Source organism: Thamnophis sirtalis, unplaced genomic scaffold (assembly GCF_051295495.1).
Source record: "Thamnophis sirtalis isolate CommonGarterSnake01/CBP01778 unplaced genomic scaffold, rThaSir2_p1.2 scaffold_1, whole genome shotgun sequence".
NCBI classification, from domain to species: Eukaryota; Metazoa; Chordata; class Lepidosauria; order Squamata; family Natricidae; genus Thamnophis; species Thamnophis sirtalis.
Window position 1 is genome coordinate 91,279,157 of NW_028261381.1, and position 25,795 is coordinate 91,304,951.

Below are 25,795 nucleotides of genomic sequence, written 5' to 3' on the forward strand. Positions count from 1 at the left end.
GATCTCCCAAAATTATATTGCTAAATTTCAAGGGCAAAGTGCCAAGAAACAGTTTCCTGCTGTTTCACATCTAAAACAAGACAAAAATATACTATAAGCTTGCTTGTAGGCTTAATACACCAATATCCAATTAATATATGGAAATAAACATAGTTTTGCTATTATCTACTAGTTATCTTGATTACTACAGCTCAGATATGCTAATCATAGCTCAGATAAGGAAGGTCTGCTCTCTGCTTTTCTCCTTGGGTTGGTTGGGAGGATATTAAAAATGTCTAATAAAGATTAATCACAGCTTATTTTAAACTTCTGCTGATGGCAATGGTAGGAAGTTGCCTTGTTTCAAAAAATATATATATCAAATTTATCATTTCCCCCCCAATCAAAACTGGTAAATTGCCATTAATTAAAATGGACTTCCTAAAAATAATTTCCAAATCTTTCTTAACAGTTGTCCTGGTAGACGCAGAGCAATATAGGATTCTTATCTGTCTGGCTATTGTTAAGGTTAAACCATGGTTTGTGTTATACCTGAATACTGAAGCTGTCTCTGGACCAATTGAAATGCCGTTAACTCTACTAGGATCTTTTCTGGTACTAGTAATACCAAAAACGTGAAGAAAATGGCAACATAATATTTATATACATTTATTCTTCCCCACCCCAAAAAGTGTATGCTTAGACATGGCAGACAAAGCCACATCATTTTTAAAAATGTAACAACTTACCCATAAAACGTGAGGCGAAGGAAACCAATGCGTTGTCCGAGCTTCAGAATTTCTCCCTGTTTGATAGCAGCTCCTGTTAGAAGCACAATTCCCACCTTTTTAAGGGTAACCAACCACTTGTATGCCCTTTCATCACTGTGCAGTACTTCTTCAAAGTCCATAGTAGGGAGTTCAAGATCAGAACCCCAATACTGGCGCTCTGCAAAAGAAATATATAAATCAATTATTATGAATTATTTTATTATAAAGAATTCCATTTTATTCTATACTGATCAGACTGGAACTTGGGTTTTGTGTTCAGTTTTCGGTATCATACTATAAATGCAGACAGACTGGTTCCGAGAAGATCAAGGGGGAAGAATCAGTGAGCTAGTCATGTGAAGGGAGATTGAAGTAATTGTTAATTATGTACACTTGCCCAGGGGAGAATGAGTGAAGAAGGACTTCTAAATTATAAAAAGCTGTTAGAAAGGTTTAAAACATCTTTTTCATCTTTCCATAGAACAGTAGGCAAAATAATAGATTCCAGTTATAGGAAAATAGATTATAGGTCATTTTTTTTAAAAAAAGAAACAATTTGGCAATGGAAGGAATTACTCAGAGAACCAGGTTGTTATGTAGTAAGTTCTTCCATGGCGGATGAATAGCCACCAACCTGATGTGCATCCCTGAGACACAGAAACATAAAACACTGACAGTAGAAAAAGACATTGTGATCCATCAAGTCTTCCCTTTGAGTTTTTTTTCTTCTTAATTTATGTATTTGTTATTTTCAATTATCTTCATTTTTTATTTTTTTATTTTTTTTAAAAAAATGTCAGATGAGACCCAGGTAAGCTTCGAGAGAGCTTGCCCTGCTCACAGCTATGCCCATCTGAGTTTTGAATCTAATACTAGCTGTGCTTCCAGAGAAAGAGGATGGAATGTTAGTTGTTATTAAGGAGGTCTCATGAACTATTAGAGGTGCTGTTTTGCAGGTAATAGAAGGTGTGATTCTCTGGTTGAAGCTCTGTTGTAGGGAGCACTTGGAATTGTTGCTGATACATTAGCTTCCCTGCTGCGTGGTAACATTCCTGCTCGACCTGGTACATTTCATCCTCAGGTTGGTATGGAAACCCCAAGCCTTTTTGTTCTTGGGGACTTCAATCTCCCCCTAGGAGAGGTTGAATCTGGGTCAGCTCAGGAGGTGACACCTACCATGGAGCCAACTACATAATTGAGAGCTTGTCATAAGCCAAAGATCATACATTAAATCTGTTTTTATTTCAGGGCAATGTGCATTTGACTCTTGAGGATGTTACAATTAATCTTTTGCCATGGTCAGATAACTCCTTAATTTGTTTTTTTTAGCCTACTGGAGCTACCTCCTCCAGAAGGAAAATAGGACCTATTAGATTGATCTACCACAGACTATAAACCCTGCTGGCTTCCAGAAGAAGCTTGGATTTTCCCACCCTAAGGATCTGATGAGCATTTTAGCTGAATATTTGATCACTGTCTGTAACAGGGGCCTTTGGCTGAATTGCTGCCCTACGGCCTCTTGTTGTTTGCTGATCCTGGAGAGGTGCCTAGCACTCTGTTGGAGGAAGATGAAGAACAAATTGGAGCACAAATAGGATCCCATATGAGCAATCACATAGTGGTAATAAGAGTAGCAATACATTATTTTTCTACTCTTATCATGTCCACAAATAGTCATCCAGATTCCCTCTTTTAAAATGATCCATACCCTGCTGGGAAAGAATGAATTACAGGACCATCTGCAGAGTCACTGTGAAGAATAGTGCCAAAAAAAGTTATGGGGATTGACTTGGAGCTGAACTATGATTTTGTGAGTCCTGATGAATGATTGAAGCAAGGTCTTATGTGAGTAGCTGAGATGAGTTTGAGCCTTTAACTCTTGAGTTACCTCCTCAGGAGGTAAACAGGATCCTTGGATTGGCTAATATGACTACAAGTTTATTATAACCATGTCCCTCCTGATTGTTTAAGGTTGTCCCGAAGGTGACATGAAGAAGGGGTATTGAGTCCATTCAAGACGTTTTGCTGAAACAAAGTTGTACTGGATAATTTTCATCCCATTTCCAACTTTCCTTTTAGGGAAGGTTGAAAAGGTGATTAGGTTTTGATTAAAGAAAACCCTGGTAGAAACCGATTTATGTGAACCCTTTCCAGTCAGATTTCAGGCTTGGATATAGTACTGAGAAATTCAGGTTGGTCTTGTTAATAACTGTTTTTGATGGAGCCAGAATAGGAAGAGCACATCAATAATTTATCTGATGTTTTCAACAACATTGGACATGGTATCCTCCTGATCTACCCACACAATTTAGGAACGGAGACACATCACAGTCTTTTACTTACTATCTCTATGGTTGGGTTCAGTTGATTTGATAGGAGGGAAGAAATCAAGTCCAAAGCCTCTAGTGTCTTCTGTTTAACATTTATCATCGTGCGAGGACGTTCATTGGTTTGTGGTCATATGTAATCAATATGTGGATGATACTTAAATGCACATCTTGATTCCAGACTATTTGGGAAATACTGGCGATAGTTGGAAGGAAGAGGTTCAAGCACATCCTTGACAAAATCTAGTACTAATTGGGTTTTAAACCCCAGAGATGGGAATTATTCATCTTTAATACTGGACAGGGTTGCACTGCCCCCTTCATAACTGGTGCATAATTTGGGGGTCTACACGGACTCATAGTGCTCAAGGTAGCAGTTTGGCTATGAAGGTTTTAATTTAAGTCCATCTTGTATGCCAATGATGTCGCTACCTGGACTAGGAGTCCTTTCAGATCAGCACTCACACATTGTATTATGGCAATGCGCTCTAGTTGGAGGTACCCTTGAAAATGCAGTGGCGTAGGTAACTAGGGGCATGCCATATTGTACTCATCTAAAGCCTTTGCTTCATGAACTACACTGATTTTTAGTAGACTCTGGGTGCAATTCGAGTATTGCTTATTACCTGTCAAGTTCTTCACAGAATTTATGTAGTTTCTGCTCAGATAATATAATCAGAAATAGTAGACATACTCCTGTCTTCTTCAAGAAATAGTAACCTAATTGGACATAAGAAATGTGCTTTCTCTGCCATAACACCTTCCCTCTTCAGTACCTCCCTCACTGAGTTTTATCTAGTGTGAACTCAGGTGTCCTGTCGTGGGGGGAGGCTGCTGAGCGTAGGCGCCAGAAGGCAACGCCTGGGAATGCCACCGACCGAGACTCGCGGCCAGGTGCAGAACCACTTCAAGAGTCCCGGCGACATTTGCCACTTGCAGGAGCAGACCATCTACAGCCCCAGCGCCTTCCGCGCTACCCTGCCCATAGGGAGCCCTGGGAAATTCATGTGGTCCATTGACGAGCTGGCCCTGATTGACCTAGTGGAGATAAACTCAGAGGACATCCACCGCCAGGCCTTCTACCTCAGCCAGACCAGGATTGACAGTGTTTAAAACAGCCTTAAAAATCTGTGTCCCCTCCAAGCCTTGGATTACAGTGTTTGGCGGGTCCTGTGTATTTTTCCATTTGGAATGGTTGTTTTTTGCAGGCTTTTGGAAATAGTCATTATAGAATTGGACTTCTTTAAAAATGTAATGGAAGATTAATAAAATAAATACAATAAGAATAGTAATTCTTTAGTAGCACTCAATTATAAATAATAAAGACTACTAAGGCAGGCTGAAAGCAGCTGAGTAACATTGCATAATTATTATGGAACAAGTCCCGTTCTGAATGTTAGTGATGAACAGACATAAAAAGAACTGGCATTATTGAACAAAATAGGTCTATATATTAACTGTGTAGAACTAGCTGATTTCAAAACAGCAGCACCTCAACAGTGATAAATTATTTTAATGTGTGAAGAATCTAGTCCACATAAAAGAAACCATATGAATTGTGGTGGAACAGCCTCCCCACTAAAATTTAGAGGGACTCTATACTTTTGGCCTCTCAGAAAGCCATGAAGACCTGGTTCTTCACTCAGAAAGTAGGCCAGCATGTGAATTGAGACCAGCACATATGCAGCCAATGTGAGGTTGTTATGGTGCTTTGGATAGTGTGATGGGATTTAATTTGGGGGTGTTTCTGCTTGTATTGTTTAGTTTGTTTACATTAGTTTGGCGGTTGTTAGCTGCTCAGGATAGGTGGCCATATATTGCTTTTGAAATAAATCAATGACTCTTTTTAAAAAATGACTATTTCCCAAATACCTAGAAAAGTTGCAAGGTTTCTCATCAAGGCGTACAAAGTTAAAAGAACTGATTTCCAAAAGCGAATCTCTCACAATGGAGTTGTAGCCTTTTGCAACCTCTCATGAAATGACACAGCTGGGAGAATTCTATCTGCCAAAAGGAAAAGCTTATCTCATTGCTAAAAATACAGAAAAAGGGCTAAATTTCAAAAGTAACATTTGGGAAATCTCTCAGGTTTTTAAACTGTGTGCATAATGTTGCAAATTGTAAATAATTACAAACTTTAGAACAAAATCTGAAAGACTCTAGCATTTTACCAAACAATCTAAAGTATTCCCTAACTCAACTAATGATTGCAATGGAAGAAGATGCCTTTTGTTCTTCTTTATACAGGGAATATCAAATCATCCTCATTTCGGAAATGTCTTGGTTCAGGCATGAATATTAGAAGTATCCTTTCAGGAACTTCTAGGTTTAGAAACACTCTTCCTGGAATATCACTTTGGGGCAGGGAGGGTTAAAAAAATGTGGGTCTGTTACTGTTTTCACGACTTTCCTCGGGCTGTTGGATAAACCAGATTATTTATCTGATGGAATAGTTGTGTGCTTTCCCAGGAACAATAAAATACCCAAGATTTACTTTTAGCAATGGCTGTCATAGTACTTTCCTATTGAAAAAGTAACTACTGCTGGATCATGAAAGACAAGAAACTACTGCAGCTATCTATAATAAAACGGCAGTTGCATAAAGCATGTCAAGATCCAGAGCCAGAAGAAACATATGCTACATCTGTGTGCTCGTGCAGTATGTGTACATATAGATCTTTAAAAAGGTGACGTGATTTCCTTGGAATTTTTCTCTTTTCCATTTTAGAAAGCACTCTATAATAATAGACAGCCAAGGGATTTAGCTAGGTACTCTTTGCCAGTTCCTTTTATTGCTAATCTGTCAGTCAGATTTTGACAAGAGAACATGTTTTGTGGGAATCCTTTGGGGGAGAGACGGATGCCAAAACAGACATGGTGGAGGAAAGCATATTTGTGGTTCCCATGTTTGCTTGGCTTATGAAGAGTGAGATACTGTATATCGATCGATTTTCAGAATTAAGAGACCCATAATTGGGTCTTAACCCTTCGTTGCTTCTTCAACCTCTTCCATTCTGTGTCTAATGAGGAGGAAATGGAATACCTCAAATCATAGGAGAAGGATTTAGTTTCTTTGCATGGAAACTCCCCTTCTCCATTTTATGTGTGAAGTAGACAAACAGGTTAATAAACTAGCATAACAATCAACAAAGTGTTTAGTTTGGCCACAGTAAACCATATGCTAATGTTTCAGGAAAAAGAAGAGCAACTGAAATTAGAAATAAAAACCTGATTACAATGGGCTAAAGGAGGAGGTAAAAAAAACACTATGTATGAGGTAAAAGGTAAAGGTTCCCTTCGCACATACGTGATAGTCATTCCTGACTCTAAGGGGTGGTGTTCATTTCCGTTTCAAAGCTGAAGAGCCAGTGTTGTCTAAAGATGTCTCTGTAGTCATGTGGCCAGCATGACAAAATGCCCAGGAACAATAAAATACCCAAGATTTACTTTTAGCAATGGCTGTCATAGTACTTTCCTATTGAAAAAGTAACTACTGCTGGATCATGAAAGACAAGAAACTACTGCAGCTATCTATAATAAAGGCGCACAGAACGCTGTTACCTTCCCACCAAAGGTGATTCTGATTTTTCTACTTGCATTTTTTACGTGCTTTCAAACTGCTAGCTTGGCAGAAGCTGGGACAAGAAACAGGAGCTTATTCCATTACATGGCGCTAGGGATTCGAACTGCTGAACTGCTGACCTTTGTGATTTACAAGCTCAGCGTCTTAGTCACTGAACCACCGTGTCCCCTGAAAAACCTGATTACAATGAGCTAAAGGAGGAGGTTAAAAAAATAGCAATGTATGAGGTGCATGTAATGAAATGCAGCTATCTTCCCCACCTCCCTGCCCTCTGAGATTTTAATTTCCAAAATTCACAGCTAGCAAGATTGTTGTTTATTCTGGCTGAGAATTCTGCAGCAATACTACAGAACATCTGGAAGAAACATGGTGGGAGGAAAGATGCAATAGAGAGGCAGAAAGTTTAACAGGTAGTATTTTTGCTCCAGGTATACCAATTAAATAAATCAAAGAAAAATGTGAAAGTTTTTAATGAAAACACTTAATTAAATTACCATTCAAAGATTCAGCTATATTCCCTTTTCTGTTCCTTGAGGGATTACAGGACAATGCAATGTACAGTAGCAATGTACGTGTTTTCATACAGTCACTGGCATCTAAAGGTATAACTTTTACATTCTCCTAAAGGCTGTATAAAAGCTAATCTGAACTGTGCTAACAGACATATATAGGAAAATTACTTTGAAAAAAAAAGCAAACAAAATAAGCTTTAAAACGAATAGGTATTTTAATAGCAATTAATTGGCTATTGTGGGGAAAAGGGAGAATTTCCAACTATTGCCTCAACTACAACAAGGTGGAATCCAACATTTCCATTTACTATGACAAATTATTTACACACATTTCAGTATTGCTGAAAAGGAACATTAGGCATGAATCTGTCTCTCTTTTCAGTTACTCTTTTATTTCCTGTATCTCTGTTTCTCTTTCAGTTTCTAAAAATATTTTCCATATCTTTGTAGGTATTAATCCTTATTAGAGAATCCTTTATTGACATGGACTGAAAGCTATTTATAAATATACCAGACACACTTCTGTTTTTAAGGATAAAGTAGCAAATGTCAACCGGCCACAGATTTAAAAAGAGATGAAAGATATGTTTTTCCATTTCTTATACTTGGTCTAAATTTTCTTGTTGTGCATAAATTACAGATATTTGACAATACTGTCATTTTGGCATCAATGTAAAAAAAGTGAGAAACTGATGGTCTCTGGATACACTACATACCTAACAGAATGCTTTCTGACTCTCATGATTGCAAATTAGAAGCAACATATGATTCTATAGATGTGGCAATAGATAGTGATGATATCATACTTTGACACTAACTACTTCAACACTTTGGCTAACTAAGAATACAGTGCAGGATGTTGGTCTTCAGCTCTTCCTTAATCCTTTACAGAGTTGCTCAATTTAATGATACTCTGGGCAATATAATGGCCTCTTTCCCAGACTAGGCAGACTATGATTCTTACATAAAATTATTTAATAGCTTACAAAATTTATATTTTCATTGTTTAAACTTTTGGACTTCTGAGTTAAGAGTTTGTTGCGTCAATCCATTTATTATACTGCAATGTGTCACTGTGATGTTTATTATACTGCAATGTACCAATGGAAATTAGTTCAAATTAGATTATTTATCCAGAAACTCACAACTTATTTTTCAGTTTACAAAGTTTCTTAAAGCAAAGAATAGGAAGAAAAAGAAATGATTTAAAATTTCAATAATAAACCATTAGAATTGGCGCAGTATCTCTTTTATAATAGGAGAGAAGAAGAATCACACCTGAAAGATAGCTCAAATAAACATTCATTAAACTTAAAAAAATATATTTCAGCAACATATTTAAATGGGTCAAGTTCTTCAACTGCTAAATTTCAATTCTTAATAAATTCCATAGATTCAACCCAAACCTGAAACTATTAATTGTTATTGATCATTTGATCATTTATTGAGTTGGTATACGGAATGCACAACTGTGATTTAAAATGTTCATAGGAACATAGAAAGCTATGTTATCAACAGTTAGATCATTGGGCCACATAATTGAGTATTTTTCAAATGAGTAACAGCAAATATCCAGAATATTAGGTACCATATTTTTTGGACTATAAGACGCATCAGAGTATACGATGCACCAAGATTTTGAAGAGGTACATTTTAAAAAAAGTTTTTGCCCTCCCCAGCCCCTAGGAGCACTCTGCAGGCTCCCAAACTCTCTGCAAGCCCTATTTTTTGTGAAAAGGGGGCATGCAGTGAGTTTGAGAGACCTGTAGAGTGCTCCTGGGGGCTGGGGAGGGCAAAAAACGCCTAGTTTTTAATGAAAATGGGCCCAATTTTGCAAAAAAAAAAAAAAAGGTGTGCAGAGGGTGTAGGGGACCTATAGAGTGCTCCTGGGGGCTGGGGAGGGCAAAAACAGACCCATGTTTCACCCTCCCCAGCCCCCAGGAGCACTTTTCAGGCCTCCCAAACCTCCCAAACCCTCTGCTGTCCATTTTTGCAAAAAACTGGATGCGTGGTGCGGAGTTTCAGTAGGCCAAAAATGCTGAATTCAGTGCATAAGACACACACAAATTTTCACCCTTTTTTGGGGGGGGAAAAGGTGTGTCTTATACTCCGAAAAATATGGTATGTTTTCCCAGCCGTATAGGGAGATGCTATGGGATTCATTTGAAAATAGGAAATCCCTTGAAAGATCTATATTTTAATAGTTAACACTTAAAATTAATCACTGAAAAATAATTATGGTAACCAATGATAAACTTATTAGCAAACAATTGGTAGTGGTATGTTCCTTTTGATGTGTATTCCCCATGGTGCTAACTCTGTGCAATTCCTCCCTTTCCACTATCCCTGCTTTCTGAGGGGGAGAAGGCACAGGACAAGATGTAGTAACCGATTGTAGTGGCAAACAAGTAATAGAGAGAGAAGTGGGGAGGGAGGGAGAGAGGGAGAGAGAGAGGGAGGGAGGGAGGGGGGGGAGAGAGAGAGATTGTAAATATGCACCTTAGTCTCAAAATTATTTTTTCATTACCAACATCACTTCACAAAGCAGCCAGTAAGCAAGGATTACCTGTACATATCTAAAAATTGTTAATGTTATCGGATAGGAATTCAACTGTCTGATTAACTCTGACTCAAGACAAACATAAAACATTTACAAGGTTCTATACTTTTATTTCTTGATGGTTAGCTAGATATATAGAGAAAAGTGTATCAGTCTTCAGAAAAGATTAATGCACTTGTATATTTGTCTATTTAATGTGGGAAAGAAAGCAGAGGAATTCATGGGTAAGTACATGATGGGGAAGCTCCCAGGCTGAATTTCTGAGACTGGGATAATCCTACTCATACATCAGTGGGCAGATATAAATAAAGCCACTGTGTAGAATTGGCTTGATATCTACATTGAGCAATAAACTTGAAATCAGAAGATGGAAAACATATCGAACATTTATATTACTTAAGGTTTATTACTGTGATTCCATTATTGTTTCCCATAGAGACTGCCTTGTTTTGTTGGAATCACATATACATTATTTTTTTCTTTCAGGATGCACATGGTTTCCATGTCTTAACCACACTCAATATAATTTCCACTTTGCTGCTGAAAGCATATTTGCTAAGAAATGTTAAAAAGGCAGGCAGCTCAGCCCTGAAAAATGGGTTTATCTGTCAAACAATTTGGAGGCAACTTTAGTAGCTTAGATTTCAGAAGGAAGTCCAATAGAACTCTCGCATGACTTTCAAACTAATTTTGTCATTACTAATGAAAAACAGATCTACGATAGGGTGAACAGACTTTAGAATCTGTGACTTTGGCTATTGTGACTTAAAATGAGAGGGAGGAAGAGGGGGCAAGGGAGACCGCTCAACTTTCAACAGTTCATTTAGTGACTGTTCAGTTACAATGGCAGTGACAAATGTGACTTATAACCGTTTTTCACCTTTGCTGCATCCCCATGATCATGTGATCAAAATTCGGACACATGGCGACTGGTTCATATTTATGATCTTTGCTGTGTCCCGGGGTCATGTGATCACCTTTTGCGACCTTTTGACGAGTAAAATCAACGGGGAAGCCAGATTCACGTTAACAGCAGTGATTCACTTAACAATTGTGCCAAGAAAAGTCATTAAATGGGGCAAAACTCACTTCACAAATGTCTCACTTAACAACAGAAATTTTGGGCTCAATTGTGGTCGTAAGTCGAGGACTACCTGTATATTGGTTTGTAAACTGGATTATCTAAATTGGTGTACAGCACTTACTTGCCTGATTTCATAATGTATGATATAAAAATTAAAGCAAGTGAAAATATGTGTTCTTTTCATGTTTCTGTTACTCAGTGAAAATAAATGTGGTAGAATAGAAGGGGAAGACCCATTGCTCCCTAGTGACCAAGAGAGGGAAACTCTCTCCATCATGTGACGAACTGAATAATTCAAGCCTCTGTTAGTAAAAAAAAAATCTAAGGAAAATTCCATAAATCAATTCACTGCAAGAAGCCATTTCCTTCCCTGGAATTTGGTGTAAAAACATTATGTTAATGGACAGGTTAACAGAGACCATTTATACTATTCAATTAAGGCATTTATGATTTTTTTAAACTGCTCTCAAGGGAAGAGCTGGGCTTCTGCATTGCAAAAACCTCTAGCTAAGGAACAAAATAGCTCTTGTATTTCATATTCTTTCATTTCTCTCCCCCTCTTATTTTCAGCAAAATAAGAATGCAGAACTATCCTCAAGTAGCAACATACCTGTTTATTAACTGGAGGATAATGCTTTATAACTGTAAATATACCTTGAACTCAAGTAATATAAAGTTTTTAATCAGCAATTTAAATTATATCTGAGAACAAATAGTTCGGAAAGTGGTTATTTGGGCAGTAGTTTTATTGATTTGGTTGCAATCGAGAAGGTGTATGATTTGATTAGAGGTGGTATTCAGCCAGTTCTGACAGGTTCTGGAGAACTGGTAGCAGAAATTTTGAGTAGTTCGGAGAATTGGCAAATAACCTGGTCCCACCCCGCTGATCTTCTTTTGTTGCCCTGATCAGGAGAACAGAGCTGGAAAGTATCTTAGTAGGGTGGGGAGGGCATGGGAATTTTGCAGTAACCTTCCCCTGCCATGCCCCCAAAGCAACACCTACAGAACTGGTAGCAAAAAAAATTGAATCCCACCACTGGATTTGATGTATTATTAGGAGAAATAGCTGATCCCATTGAAAATAACCCCAAACGGTTTGCTTTCTATTCATTATCCGCATCCACACGAGAAAAAATCATAACATGTATAGTAAAACTGAATTTCAGAACTTTGCTGAAAACCTATACAGTTAAATGCTAGTTGCAAACAGTGTAATTTTCTCATTTCTGCAAAAATACACCCTGCCCAGAAATGGTCACAAGAAGTGATAGAATGGGTCTGTCTAGTCTAGTTGTCAGAATTATATACAGGTTTAAAGATTTTTGGCTGCAAAAATGGCTGATAAAAGATTGCCAACAGCTTCCAAACCAGTCCAGATGTTGGTAGCTCTTAATATTTCATTCATTCAATATGCAAACATGTTGGTAGTATTTCATATTTTATTGGCCAACAACCTCCCCCTGAAAATGCTTGTATGAATGACCAGGCAGCAATTCACAGTGACAAAGAATAGGGATTCTACTCAATAGTTAATCTTACAGGGGAGATTTCATCCAAATTAGATTGTCATGTCAATACTGAACCTAGTGTTTGACAGCAATTGCACAAGTTTCCATTCCCTGCATTCACTTTAGGCAATAGGTCACTTAGCAAGGTAACAAAAACAAATTAAGGACCACATTTTAGCGGATAATCCCAAAGGGCCAGAGAATCAGAATAATTCATGAGTCTGCAGCTACAATTTTTTCTGTCATCTTTCCCGAAAGAGAAGACTGATATATAATTATATACATAAATGAAACTTGTGTAGTTTTATAACTTTCTCAAATCAAAGGATTGTTACTTTAATAAAACACCCATATTATTTTGAGGTTCACAAAACTTCCCCTTTTCCTCTCTCAGTACCCTTTAATGGCTTTCAGCTACCATGCTGATTAAATAAAAGAAGCAGCATTAGCGAATGTTGATATATAGATTAAATTTCCTTAAATCACAGTGCCAAATATAGTTACCTGGACGGAAAATGAATTATTTTTCTGGTACACATTTAATTGGTTGCACTTATTATTGTGGCGTGAAATTGTGCCTCTTTGCTACATGGAACAGCCTCAACTTCAATAATCAGAGCAAAGAATCTCTGCAATATGAAAAGTGAGGTGCTCAACATTCTCCAGGATGACAAGAGGTCCACTCCCTTTTGATGAAAAAGTATCTTGTATAGACAACTGTGGAAAGTCAATGAAACAGCAACTCTGACACTGAAAAGTGAGCTACTACTTTGCCGAACTATATCAAATAGGCACATCATCAATAGATGATGAAAGTAAATATATAAAAATTAAATAGGCATTTGTAAGATGGATTGCAAGCTCAGTGGCTGAGACGCTGAGCTTGTTGATCAGAAAGGTCGGCAGTTTGACAGTTCGAATATCTAGCACTGCATAACGGAGTGAGCTCCCATTATTTGTCCCAGCTTCTGCCAACCTAGCAGTTCGAAAACATGTAAAAATGCAAGTAGAAAAATAGGAACCACTTTGGTGGGAAGGTAACTGCGCTCCGTGCACCTTCGGCGTTTAGTCATGCCGGCCACATGACATGGACAGCTCTGGCTCTTTGGCTTTGAAACTGGGAGTTCCCCTAGAGTCGGGAACGACTAGCACATAGGTGTGAGGGGAATCTTTACCTTTACCTTTAAGTTGGATTCCCTTGCCTGCCCACCTACCTACCTATTCCCATATCATTATAGCTACTTTATTCATCTGATGCAATGAATGTCAGCTCATGAAAGCTTATGCCTTTTAATTAAGCTTTAATTCACATTTCACATTTCACATTTTATTGAGATTTATAGGCCGCCCTTCTCCCTGAGGGGACTCAGGGCGGCTTACAATCACAAAGGGAGGGGGTGCAGTACCAAAGACAAACAATAGTGAACAAAATAAAATGATAAACACAACATGCATTCAACAGTCAGCACTCGGGCGGGTAAATTGGAAACCTATCCCCAGGCCTGCTGGGAGAGCCAGGTCTTGAGGGCTGTGCGGAAGGTCTGGATGGTGGTGAGGGTACGAATCTCAACGGGGAGCTCGTTCCACAGGGTCGGAGCTGCAACAGAAAAGGCTCTCCTCCGTGTAGTCGCCAGTCGACATTGACTGGCGGATGGAATTCGGAGGAGGCCGAGCCTGTGCGATCTAATCGGTCGGAGGGAGGTGATCGGCAGAAGGCGGTCTCTCAAATATCCAGATCCACTACCATGGAGTGCTTTAAAGGTGGTCATCAATACCCTGAAGCGCACCCGGAGACCTACAGGTAGCCAGTGCAGCTCGCGGAGGATAGGTGTAATGTGGGCGAACCGCGGTGCGCCCACTATCACTCGCGTGGCTGCATTCTGGACTAACTGCAGTCGCCGGATGCTCTTCAAGGGCAACCCCATGTAGAGCCCATTGCAGTATTCCAGCCTAGAGATCACAAGGGCTCGAGTGACTGTTGCGAGAGCCTCCCGGTTCAGGTAGGGCCGTAACTGGCGGACCAGGCGAACCTGGGCAAATGCCCCCCTGGTCACAGCCGACAGCTGATGGTCGAAAGTCAGCTGTGAATCCAGGAGGACTCCTAAGTTACGGACCCTATCTGAGGGGTATAAAATTTGACCCCCCAGCCTGAGTGTTGGAATGTCAGCCAAATTATTGGGAGGGAAGCACAACAGCCACTCGGTCTTGTCCGGGTTGAGTACCAGTTTGTTAGCGCTCATCCAGTCCCTAACAGCTTCAAGTCCCTGGCTCATCACGTCCACCGCTTCATTGAGTTGGCACGGGGCGGACAGATACAATTGTGTATCGTCCGCATATTGGTGGTATTTTATCCCGTGCCTCCGAATGATCTCGCCCAGCTAGTTGGAAAAGGTGCTGCCATATTCCTTCTGAGTTTTAGTTAATCAGTGATCCTTCCTCTGCCTGATCTTTTCAAGCTGCTTTGTACAGTACAGAAACTCACTTGGTCCTTAAAAGGCAAGCGTTAGTGCCAGTTTTAGCAAAAAGAAAAAAAATACATATAGAAAATCAATACTGGCATACCCGTAGTTCTGCATTATAATACAGAGCTCTCAAATTCAAATAATCATGAGGGCCATTATTATCATTAGCCCAATGGCTGCAGCTCTAAAGCCTTTTCATATACTGATGCAAAAGTTTGTAGTGTGTCAAAAATGAATATAATGAGTAGAATCACGATATGCTATTTAATATAAATACATTTAATAAAAAAACCTGCAAATCTGAACTATTTGAGAAACATTATATTGCAGAGTATTTGACCACTTAGCAATATTTTTCATTGACCATAAAATCAAAATTGGTTGTTATTACTCAGTTTTATAAGTAATATATTTATAGCTTTAAGATTCTATCTCGGAGGATATAATCTAGGAATTCTATTCCACTAAGACCTGCCAAAATACTGTTTTCATTCTCTTTCCTTCCTGAGTGGAAGGATATTTTGTTCTTTTTGCCTGCTTCTCATTTTCTTTTCTTTCCTGGCACAGCAAAATCCTTCTTTCCTTTCCATAATAGCAAAGTCTTGCTTACTTGATGTCTTTCTGATCCTCATCTGGCAGAGAAAGCCCTACAGTGTGGCAGTGAGATCCATTCCTTCTCAGCTGTTTCCTCCTTCTTCATTCCTGACCCATCTTCCCTAACTAAGCCATATTTCACACCGTCTCCTTACAGCTGCCTCAGAAGCAGGGCCTGCCATGGTAAAGGATTCTCATAGGCAGCACTGCCAGGCCTGACAGACTTTGAGGTGCCAACTGCAGAGTCCAGTGGACACAACCCTGCTGAGTTAAGCAGGGTTGTGTTAAGGAGAATTGTAAGAACACACATCATGACCTAGACCAGTGATGGCTTACCTTTTTGTCGTCACGTGCCGAAAGGGCAAGCACCCATAATGCAACATGCGACCCTCCGCATGCCCTGCCCTCCCCATGCATGCATGTGTGACGCCCTTGTACTCCCCCCCAGGCCCCCGGCACATGCGCGGCAGAGACCCGAAATCCAGCTGGTCGTCGGGAGGCGTGTGTGCATGCACGGTGTGACTGAACTGGGGAGACGACTCACATGCCCACAAAGAGGGCTCTGTCTGCCACCTGTGGCACGCGTGCCATAAGTTCGCCATCACGGAGCTAGACTGTGCATCTATGTAGTGTCTGGCATCACGGCCTTCCTAGATAGAAACCTTAGTGCCTACAAAGTACTGATGTAGAAAATGACTTGGAGATCAGCATGTGGCCATGTCTGAGACTCTTGCCTTAATACTTTATCACAACAACATAAATTCTTACCTGATAAAAACAATTCTTCTCGTGCTTTTGCTCTAGCTTGGTCAGAAAAGCATCTTCTCTTCAACCATTCAGCCTCAAATTCACTGGTGTGGTCATCTGGCCATACAATATTTACCTTCTTCCATGAAATAGAAACAAACATTGAAAGGCATTCATTTGTACTGTTTGTAGCACAGTGTGAATGGCACTTTATTCAAAATTGTTTCATAGAGTTCTTTCGGCCTTGCAAAGAATGCAAAGTCAAGTGAATTCCATGCAAGTGAACATCTTGTACCTTTGCAAAGAACAAAATTTAATAGATACCACAGCAAGGTTACAAGATGAGAGATAACTGGCTTGGTAAAAACACTTTGTTAAAAAGATTTTGGAACAGTAGTAGACTGCAAAAAATACTGGCCAGCAGAATTATGTGATCGCAGAAAGGTAGATTTTAGGGTGCATCAATAGAAATCTAATATCTAAATCAGGGGAAGTGTTGTCTCTTTGGCCAAAACGGTTCACCGACAAAAGGGCGAACGATAAAACCACGCCCAACTAAACCGCGTTGACAAAACCGCATGTTCTAAAGCACTCTGACGAATGAGCGCTGAATCACGCCGACAACAGCATGGCAACAGAAGCGCGCTGTAAAACTAAACCTAAACCTAAACGTAACGCTAACCCTAAACGTAACCCTAACCCTAACTCTAACCTTAAGTTAAATCGGCTTTCTGTCGCCGCGCTGTTGTAAAGCGCCCTTCTGTCTCCGCGCTGTTGTCGGCACGTTGATGACGTCGCGGTTTTAGCGATGCGGTTTAGTCGGGCGCGGTTTTGTCACTCGCCCTTTTGTCGGGTCACGGGCCAAAACAGCTTGAGTCACATGATTTTGTTTAATCGATTTATTACATGGTTTTATTTTGTTGTATTCATTTTTATTACAACTGCACATACCCATAAACTCTTTTACCTTTTTCTGTTCTGTCAAAATGACATCTTTCACCTCGATATCGATATCTAGATTTTCCAGGAGGAGTTTTCGCGCTTTAGCAGAGTGTAGGAAGCAGTCTGGGCACTGGCAATTATCTCGTAGCCACACTGAAGGATAAAGGCTCTCACTGCCATCTTCCCAATGAACACAGATAAACTGTTTTTTCTCTAGAGTTTCCACTTTCTGGATAGTTGTGCCGATATTGAAGGTCTGAACTGCATGAGCTATCTTTGCTGAATGTAGCCAAGGTTTACTGCTCAATGAAAAATATTTTTGAGACCTCAGCTTGCCCTTTGGTGTTCGCAGCAAAATTCGAGAGCACTCTTCATAAAGTTTTGTCCTTAGCAAGTTTTTAGCAAGTAACATCCACATTTTACTTTCACTCGCTTGGTATTCCCTTCATCAATGCCTTCTCCTATGAAAGTTGTCTTCCATCAGTTCTGAAAGAAAAATATGGTTTTAATGGGAGGAGGAGGAGGAGGAGGAGGAGGAGGAGGAGGAGGAGGAGGAGGAGGAGGAGGAGGAGGAGGAGGAAGAAGAAGAAGAAGAAGAAGAAGAAGAAGAAGGAAGAAGAAGAAAGAAAGAAAGAAAGAAAGAAAGAAAGAAAGAAAGAAAGAAAGATTGTATTTGAAGGAATGTCTCTTTCTGTTTTCAGTGAATCCCTGCCCCCTATTACCCACCCCCATCTAATAAAGTCTCACTGACTGTATTTCTGAAAGTTAATTGCATATTATTAAAATAAGGAATTATTTTTGAATACCAAGTACAAATGTATTTGTACCTCAATAACAATTTTAGGTATTTTCATTGATTTCATGAAAGAGAGGGATTGAATGACCTATGGATAAAACAACGGAATATAAATTCAAACGATAAAAACACTGGAAGCTAGGCATCAAGCACCTGTAATAAAATTAAATACATCTGGTTAAGCTGTATATTGATTATCTTCCTTGTCACTTGTTATATATTTGTGACGGCAAATCTATGGCACGTGTGCCACAAGTGGCACGCGGAGCCATATTTGCCGGCATGGCAGCCCTCAGCTCCTGTGCGCATGCGTGTGCTGGCCAGCTGATTTTCAGCCTTCTAGAGGGCTGGGGGAAGCCATTTTCAACCCCCACCCCAAGGCTTCAGGAAAGCCTCCGGAGCCTGGGGAGAGCGATAATTTCCCGTGTGTGTGTGTGTGTGTGTCGCTCATTCATGAGTGGTGGTGGTGGTTGCTTGCGCATGTGCAGTTGGGGGGGCGTGCACATGCGTGATAGTGCCCGCACATACAGTTTTGGCACACCTTTAGAAAAAGGTTAGCCATCACTGTTATAAGTTAACAAATGCATAAAATGGTTTTCCTGGTGAACTGAATCTTCTCTCTTCCTCCTCCATACTCTCCTGTAGCTATGAATGCTGCATTGGCATCTCAGTAAGCAAAGCTTTTCTGAGAATGTGAAATTAATAGCACCAGAGACCACTGAATAGCTTCCTTGACCTGTTTTTTTCCAAATGTGATGGGTTTCCATAATTAATACCTTATGCTTGGGATTCCCTCCTCCACAAAACCACAATTGAGTGAAAGTCTCTGAACTTATACACAGTGAGTTCTATTTTGAAGAAAAACAATATTAATTTATGAAAATTATCCATATGCATGTGGGATGGAAAACTCAATAAATCATTGTGGCAGAACATGAAGATATGTATAAAAATATCACAATACAGTGGGGCAAAAAAATATTTAGTCAGCCACCAATTGTGCAAGTTCTCCCACTTAAAAAGATGAGAGAGGCCTGTAATTGACATCATAGGTAGACCTCAACTATGAGAGACAAAATGAGAAAACAAATCCAGACAATCACATTGTCTGATTTGGAACGATATTTTTTTTTTGCAAATTATGGTGGAAAATAAGTATTTGGTCACCTACAAACAAGCAAGATTTCTGGCTATCACAGACCTGTAACTTCTTCTTTAAGAGGCTCCTCTGTCCTCCACTCATTACCTGTATTAATGGCACCTGTTTGAACTTGTTAGCAGTATAAAAGACACATCTCCACAACCTCAAACAGTCACACTCCAAATTCCACTATGGTGAAGACCAAAGAGCTGTCGAAGGACACCAGAAACAAAATTGTAGACCTGCACCAGGCTGGGAAGACTGAATCTGCAATAGGCAAGCAGCTTGGTGTGAAGAAATCAACTGTGGGAGCAATAATTAGAAAATGGAAGACATACAAGACCACTGATAATCTCCCTCGATCTGAGGCTCCATGCAAGATCTCATCCCGTGGGGTCAAAATGATCACAAGAACGGTGAGCAAAAATCCCAGAACCACACGGGGGGACCTAGTGAATGACCTGCAGAGAGCTGGGACCAATGTAACAAAGGCTACCATCAGTAACACACTACGCCACCAGGTAATGTCAATTACAGGCCTCTCTCATCTTTTTAAGTGGGAGAACTTGCACAATTGGTGGCTGACTAAATACTTTTTTGCCTCACTGTATATATTTTAGTAATAATATACATTATAGAAATGAGATCAAAGATCTGGAAATTATTTAATCACTGTTGATTTTTCTGTGTGTGAATGCAAGAAGACAATTTTTAAATCTTTCTACATTTATAGATGCACCCCCTTTTTTTACCACACCCAGGCAACTAAAAACATGCATACAATGGACTCACATCTTCACAATGGCCTGACAGTCAAAACGTGCTTAAAGAAATGGCATTGTGTAATTAAATGAACCAGATAATCTACTACATATGTTCTTTCCTTATTGTTCATATTGAATATTTTCATTATCGCTGAGAAGATCTGCTGAGTGTCAGAGAACATGGGGGTAGAAGTAAACTCCTATTAATTGCTATTTGTAACAGGGAGAGACCCAACAGAGCAACACAGCACATGAAACAGTGATAATAAATGATAATTATAGTTAAATACTCTTTAGTCCACTTATGGGATCCCACAAGGAAAGCAATGTGTTCTAAGAGCTTTGGTGAGTGAGTGGTTAGAGTGCAGTATTGCAGGCTAATTCTGCCGACTGCCAGCAGTTTGATTCTCACTGGCTCAAGGTTGACTCAGTCTTCCATCCTTCTGAGTTCGCTTAAAACAAGGCAGGGGAAGCTCTTTCACATCTTTTGCCCATCACCTTTTGTGATAATAGAGTGCCAATGATGCAAACTTCAACAATGGTCAGGCCATGAGCTTTCCAGATAGCCTGCAAATTTGTCCTGTGGTGACCTGATCAATTATTAGCAGAGGGGAACACAGATTTACAATACTGGTCTATTTTCTTTAGGAAAAAAAATTATAGAAACTCAGAAAATCTACTTTTATTTTACTTACCTGGATTATGCAGCAGCTTTTTTTAAGGTAGTAAAAATTATGACAGCTACATACACACTGTGACCCAGTATATAAATCTAAGTGCTATTGCTTATTGACTTCATAATTACATAATTGGGCCAATCTGTTGATTTCATGTAACTGGTATTTAAAGTCTGTTATATCGCTGGAATAAGGTAAAAGTAAAATGTACTTTGAATCAAATTCAGTCCTGGTGCTTTTATATGTTTTCTTTCTGACCTTAAAGAAATGGATAAAGTATTTTAAATAATGCATCTAATAGGTGCATATTGGGATATGGGAAGGGTATGGGAAGAATATATAGCTTTGAAAAAACTTTCTTGCAAAATATATCAATGAAATTGATCTTTGCATATAAGGCAGATGTACATAACATAGATCAGGATCACTGTCTAAATCAGCGATGGCGAACGTTTTTTGCCTCACGTGCCATAAACGGGGGGAACGCAGGGGGGTTATGTGCGAGCGTGTCACACCCATAATGCAATGCGCGACCACCCAGTGTGCATGCGTGCATGACAGGCACTCCCCCATTTTTTTGCATGCTTTTTCACCCTCCCCAGACTCCAGAGGCTTTATAGGATCTTGGGGAGGGCAAAAACAGCTTCCCCCGCCCACCGGAGGCCCTCCTGAGGCTTCAGGAGTTTCCCTGAAGCCTCCGTAGGGCAAAAAATGACCCTACGAGCAAACCGGAAGTCACTTCCGAGTTGCTCGTAGGGCCAATTTTAGCCCTCCAGAGTGTTCAGGAGCCCTCAGAAGGCTTCCCTGAAGGCTCCGGAAGACTAAAAACGGCCCTACAAGCAAACCAGAAGTCATTTCTGGTTTGCTCGTAGGGTCGTTTTTCATTCTTTGGAGGGCCCCTGAAGGCTTCTGAGGGCTTAAACTGGCACTACTAGCAAACCGGAAGTCCATTCCTGAAGTTCTGGTTTGCCCATAGGGCCGGGTTTTTTGTGCTCCAGAGACGTCAGGGAAGCTCCTGAAACCTCCAGAGGGCTTCTGGGGGGGAGGGGAGGCTGTTTTCGCCCTCCCCAGGCTTCTATAAAGCCTCTGGAGCCTGGAGAGGGCAAAAAATGGCTTTAAAAAAGGCTGAACTCAGCTTGCCAGTGCACATATGTGCGCTGGCCAGCTGACAGGGAAACTCTTCGCGTGCCCTGACAAATGGCTGTGTGTGCCACCTGTGATACGCATGCCACGTCTAAATCATTAACAACTTTTTTACCAACAACTTATGGTCTTATATGTACTTATGGCCTTTGAAGTTCTCTCTCCACTAAACCCTACCTCAATATTATTGATCTGCTTAATTTTAGACACTTTGCATTCTCTCTTCAAGATTTTGGTTATCCATCATGTTAGTTTCAAACAAATTAAAATACTGATTTCATTCTCCCTAAATCATACCGCTTTTATACCAATCCCTCACTCCATTCAACAGAATTACCTACTATTCTTCATTTCTTTTCAATGAAATAGCCTGTTGCTACTATCTCCTATTTATTTCAGCGTAAGGAGTTCATGGATCCCTTTAAATGTTTCCCTAATCTGAACAACAGAAACTAATATAGAAGTTATGCTTAATTGTGCCAATGATACACTACAGAAACATGTATTTGAAGAGTGGAAATCAAATCACCATGTACACAAGCCTACATCCTGTAGTGTCACATAAGAGTACTGCAGAGAAGAAAGGTAAATAAACAGAAACTTGAAAGTTAAGAAGTAATTTCTCTTTGTAGCAGCCAGCTGGTATATGGATAACTCTGTAGTATATACCTTGTTTCCCTGAAAATAAAACCTCCTGGATAATGTCCAATCGGACTTTTGAGCGCATTCGCTAAAATAAGCCCTCCCCTGAAAATATTGTAACACAGCAGCAGCCATAAGGTGACCACGTTTGCCGCCTCCTGCACCTCAAAAATAATAAGACCTCCCCAAAAATAAGGCCAAGTGCTTATTTCGGGGGTCAAAAGAAAATAAGACTCTTTTATTTTCGGGGAAACACAGTAGCTAGTAAGTAAATGAGTAAATATTCCATGTTGTTTTTTTCCTGATCTGTCTCCTTCATTCTCGCACACCTGGTTCCTCTGCCCCTTCGCCCAACTATTTTAGGCATGTAGAAGTGTCAAAGTTTTGAGATATGGTTTTGAAGTTTGGTGATCAAATTCCTTAAAAAGCAGGATACGAAACTGGATGACTGGAATGGTGGAAGACAATTTCCTTGGCTCCAGCTTTCATTAATGTTGTGTTCTCAGTCACTCAAGCACCAATGGATGGATACCAGTTGCAACTGCTGAGGATTTGGGATATCGGCTTGAAATATGGATTCTTTCTTCCAAAGCAAGTACATAACTTAAACATAGAATCAAATACTCAAAAATCTGCTGGCTGAACTAAGCTAAAACCCAGCAAGATTTCTTTATCTATAATCAAACCTTTTTATACTACTAGTCTAGTATATTATGATTTTTCTGAATAAAATTAAATATTAATTGGGTTTCTTCTTAAATAAAGATTAATGACAGGCTAAATATCTTATTCAAAAGGAATAAACAGTGTTTAGGGCCATTAACTGAACATAAAACATGTATATGTATAGTAGCAATCAAAAATAAAATAATTGAATTATTCAGTTATTTGGATTGCCCACATTTTACTGGTCTCTGGGTAGTGATCCTTAATACAAACCAACAATACCATTTGCACACAAACTTAATCCACAATTTTATATTATATAGCCTGTAATTTACTCAGATCACTGACCTACTAAGGGATGAGTCATACCTGTTTTCAGGGTTGCTGAGAACTTACCTTCTCTCAAAGGAGTATTGACTACAGTCTGGATCCAGCTTCCAGTCCTCTCCCTAGCAGTTTTCACAAGCCAAGTGTGGCAGACTGTCCAATCCACAGGTGCAGAACTGAAATACAGAGAAAGCTATCCACTTTCTTAAGATTCACAGACTCAAAACTCCAGATTGGTCTAGTGATTAAGACAGACTAGAAATCATGAGACTATCCCCGCCTTTGGGCCAGTCATGCTCTCAGCCCAACCCATTTCATAGGGTTGTTGTGGAGAGAAAAGGAAGAGAAAGGAGTATTAGTAGGTTCGATACTTTGAGTTATTTAGAAAAGAAGTAAGGGTAGGAGAAAAATAAGTAAGTAAGTAAGTAAGTAAGTAAGTAAGTAAGTAAATAAATAAATAAATAAACAACACTCCGCAAAGGTGACAAAATGTGACCTATATCATTCCATCCATCCATCCATCCATCCATCCATCCATCCATCCATCCATCCATCCATCCATAAATCTATACTATCAATTTCCAAGTATTTATGGTCTATAAATTCTTTTAAAGGTTCAGTGTGTTCAGTGGTCTATCATCACATTAATTTCTTACAGAGTGTTAAATAAATTTTATGGTTTTAGTAATCTGCAACAAAGGTAATTTATCAGAATTCACATACTTTAAAAAGATTGTGTCTCATCTCCAAGTTTGTGATCCATTTATATTAAAATGTTACATATCATATGAACTCTGAGATACATGCATTTTACAATAACGGAAATACTCTATGGTGATATACTTTTTTTAGATTGTGTCATATGAAACTTATTTCCAATTCTGCCTGATTATACCAAAGTTCCATTTAATGTACAATGCTGAATCATTTTTTAAAATATATATTATCATTTTTAAGTGTTGACTTTTTTTTGGCACAGAATTCAACCTTTCAGGCATGTGCTTTTCCCCACTATTACTCTACTGGGAAGGCCAACAGGAGCAAAAATGAATCAACTGCCACCAATTAGGAACCTCATAATCCTGAACTTAACTGCAAAATGGGTTTTCAAATACAGTAGGCATTTCCTGCATTCATTGCATGGCTGCATATTCACATGGGGGATCGCCCCATTTTTCCATGTGGTTGTTTATTAATTGAAGTAAAATCAATTGCATCCACACAATCGTTGTATACATTTGTTTTACATAAACATTTGCTTTGGATGCAGAGATAGTTAGCCTACTATGTCTCACATATGACATACTTAGACTAATCTAATAAACTAGACCGGCACTTGTGAAATCCTACCTTTCAGGGGAGTCATAGGCTTCTTTACACTCATCTATTTCCAGGATCATACAGTGGGCAATACTTCTCCTGGCTACGCCGGAAAAGGTGGTTACTCTCGGTCCCGATTGCCCGGTGGAAAAACCGCAGCTCTAGTGGGGAGACCACCAACGTTTCTACAAGTTGTAAGAGCTGCGCGGTGCAGATTCTTTACTTTCGAGACATTAGAAACGGGACAAAGAGCCCTGGCCAATTCCTGGTTTGACAGGGCAGACAGAAAGCGGTGCCAGCGGACTCAGCCAAGAAGGATTGGAAAGTAGGACTAAGGTCGCCCGTAAAAACAATAATTAGCAACTGCGAAGGTCACTAAAGGAAGGGAGAACTGCGCGCACGCTCAACTTTGCCTTGGGGGGGGGGGGGGGAGAAAACGGGGGAAGGGATGAAGGGAACGGGGAGTGCTAGTTCTCTCCGGCTTCCTTATCACTTATCCACGAAGGCTGCCTGTGCTGCACAGGTTCTCAATGCAGCATTTGAAGCCGGTTCTGCTTTATAGTATTGGGAGTGGGATGGGGGGTGAGCAAGAGAGGAGATGAAGAGCAGCGGCTGTTTTCTCTGGCATGCCTCTTTGCTTTTTAAGAAGTAGTCAGAAATGACAGCCTGCAGCAAAAAAGTATGTGGGGGAGGATCTCCTGCTCTTGATTAGAAGTTCCCCTACTTCCAAGGGGTAGCAGGAAAGATAAGAATCAGCTCTTTCTCAACCACAGCTCTGTCGTTTCCAATGGGCTGCTTTTTACTTTAAAAAAAAAAATAGTTGAAATTTTTTACCATACATTTAATCTATCTATCAGTTGGTGTGTTCTGAATCAGGTCTTCCCCAGACTAGTGTCTTGAAAAATGGAATGAATTTTAATTCTCTTAATTTTCATCATCCTCAGATACTACTGGAAGCAATGTGAAGATTATAACTCTTGGAAAGCACCAGGCTGAACAAAACTGTCAAGTTTTTCCAAGTTTGAAAACGATTGATTATGTGACATCAAGTTGTTGTCAGTTCCTGGTCACCACGGATATACATTCTAAAATCTGAACTGTAATTATCAGTTGATTTATTTATTTATTTATTTATTTATTACATTTGTATGCTGTCCTTTTCCCTGAAGGGGACTCAGGGCGGCTCACAATTCAATCAGGGAAGGGGGTACAGACAAGGGAATAAAAAAAAGACAAGACATAACAATACAA

General features: G+C 39.7%; 1 protein-coding gene across 2 annotated transcripts in view; it reads right to left on the bottom strand.

The window, feature by feature from the left end:
* BBOX1 (gamma-butyrobetaine hydroxylase 1) overlaps window positions 1-24,932 on the bottom strand; it is a 39,152-nt gene extending 14,220 nt beyond the window's left edge. The window contains exons 1-5 of one of the 2 annotated variants that reach the window (XM_087718911.1): window positions 24,575-24,932; window positions 23,294-23,400; window positions 17,094-17,554; window positions 16,148-16,262; window positions 729-927 (exon numbers count right to left, since the gene is read on the bottom strand). In XM_087718911.1, the coding sequence (XP_087575037.1) occupies window positions 729-927; window positions 16,148-16,262; window positions 17,094-17,486 (707 nt within the window). In that variant the 5' untranslated portion in view covers window positions 17,487-17,554; window positions 23,294-23,400; window positions 24,575-24,932. Of the gene's footprint in view, window positions 1-728; window positions 928-16,147; window positions 16,266-17,093; window positions 17,555-23,293; window positions 23,401-24,574 lie in introns of both variants that reach the window. The other variant, XM_087718905.1, reaches the window with a different exon arrangement.
* Window positions 24,933-25,795: the final 863 nt, after the last annotated feature.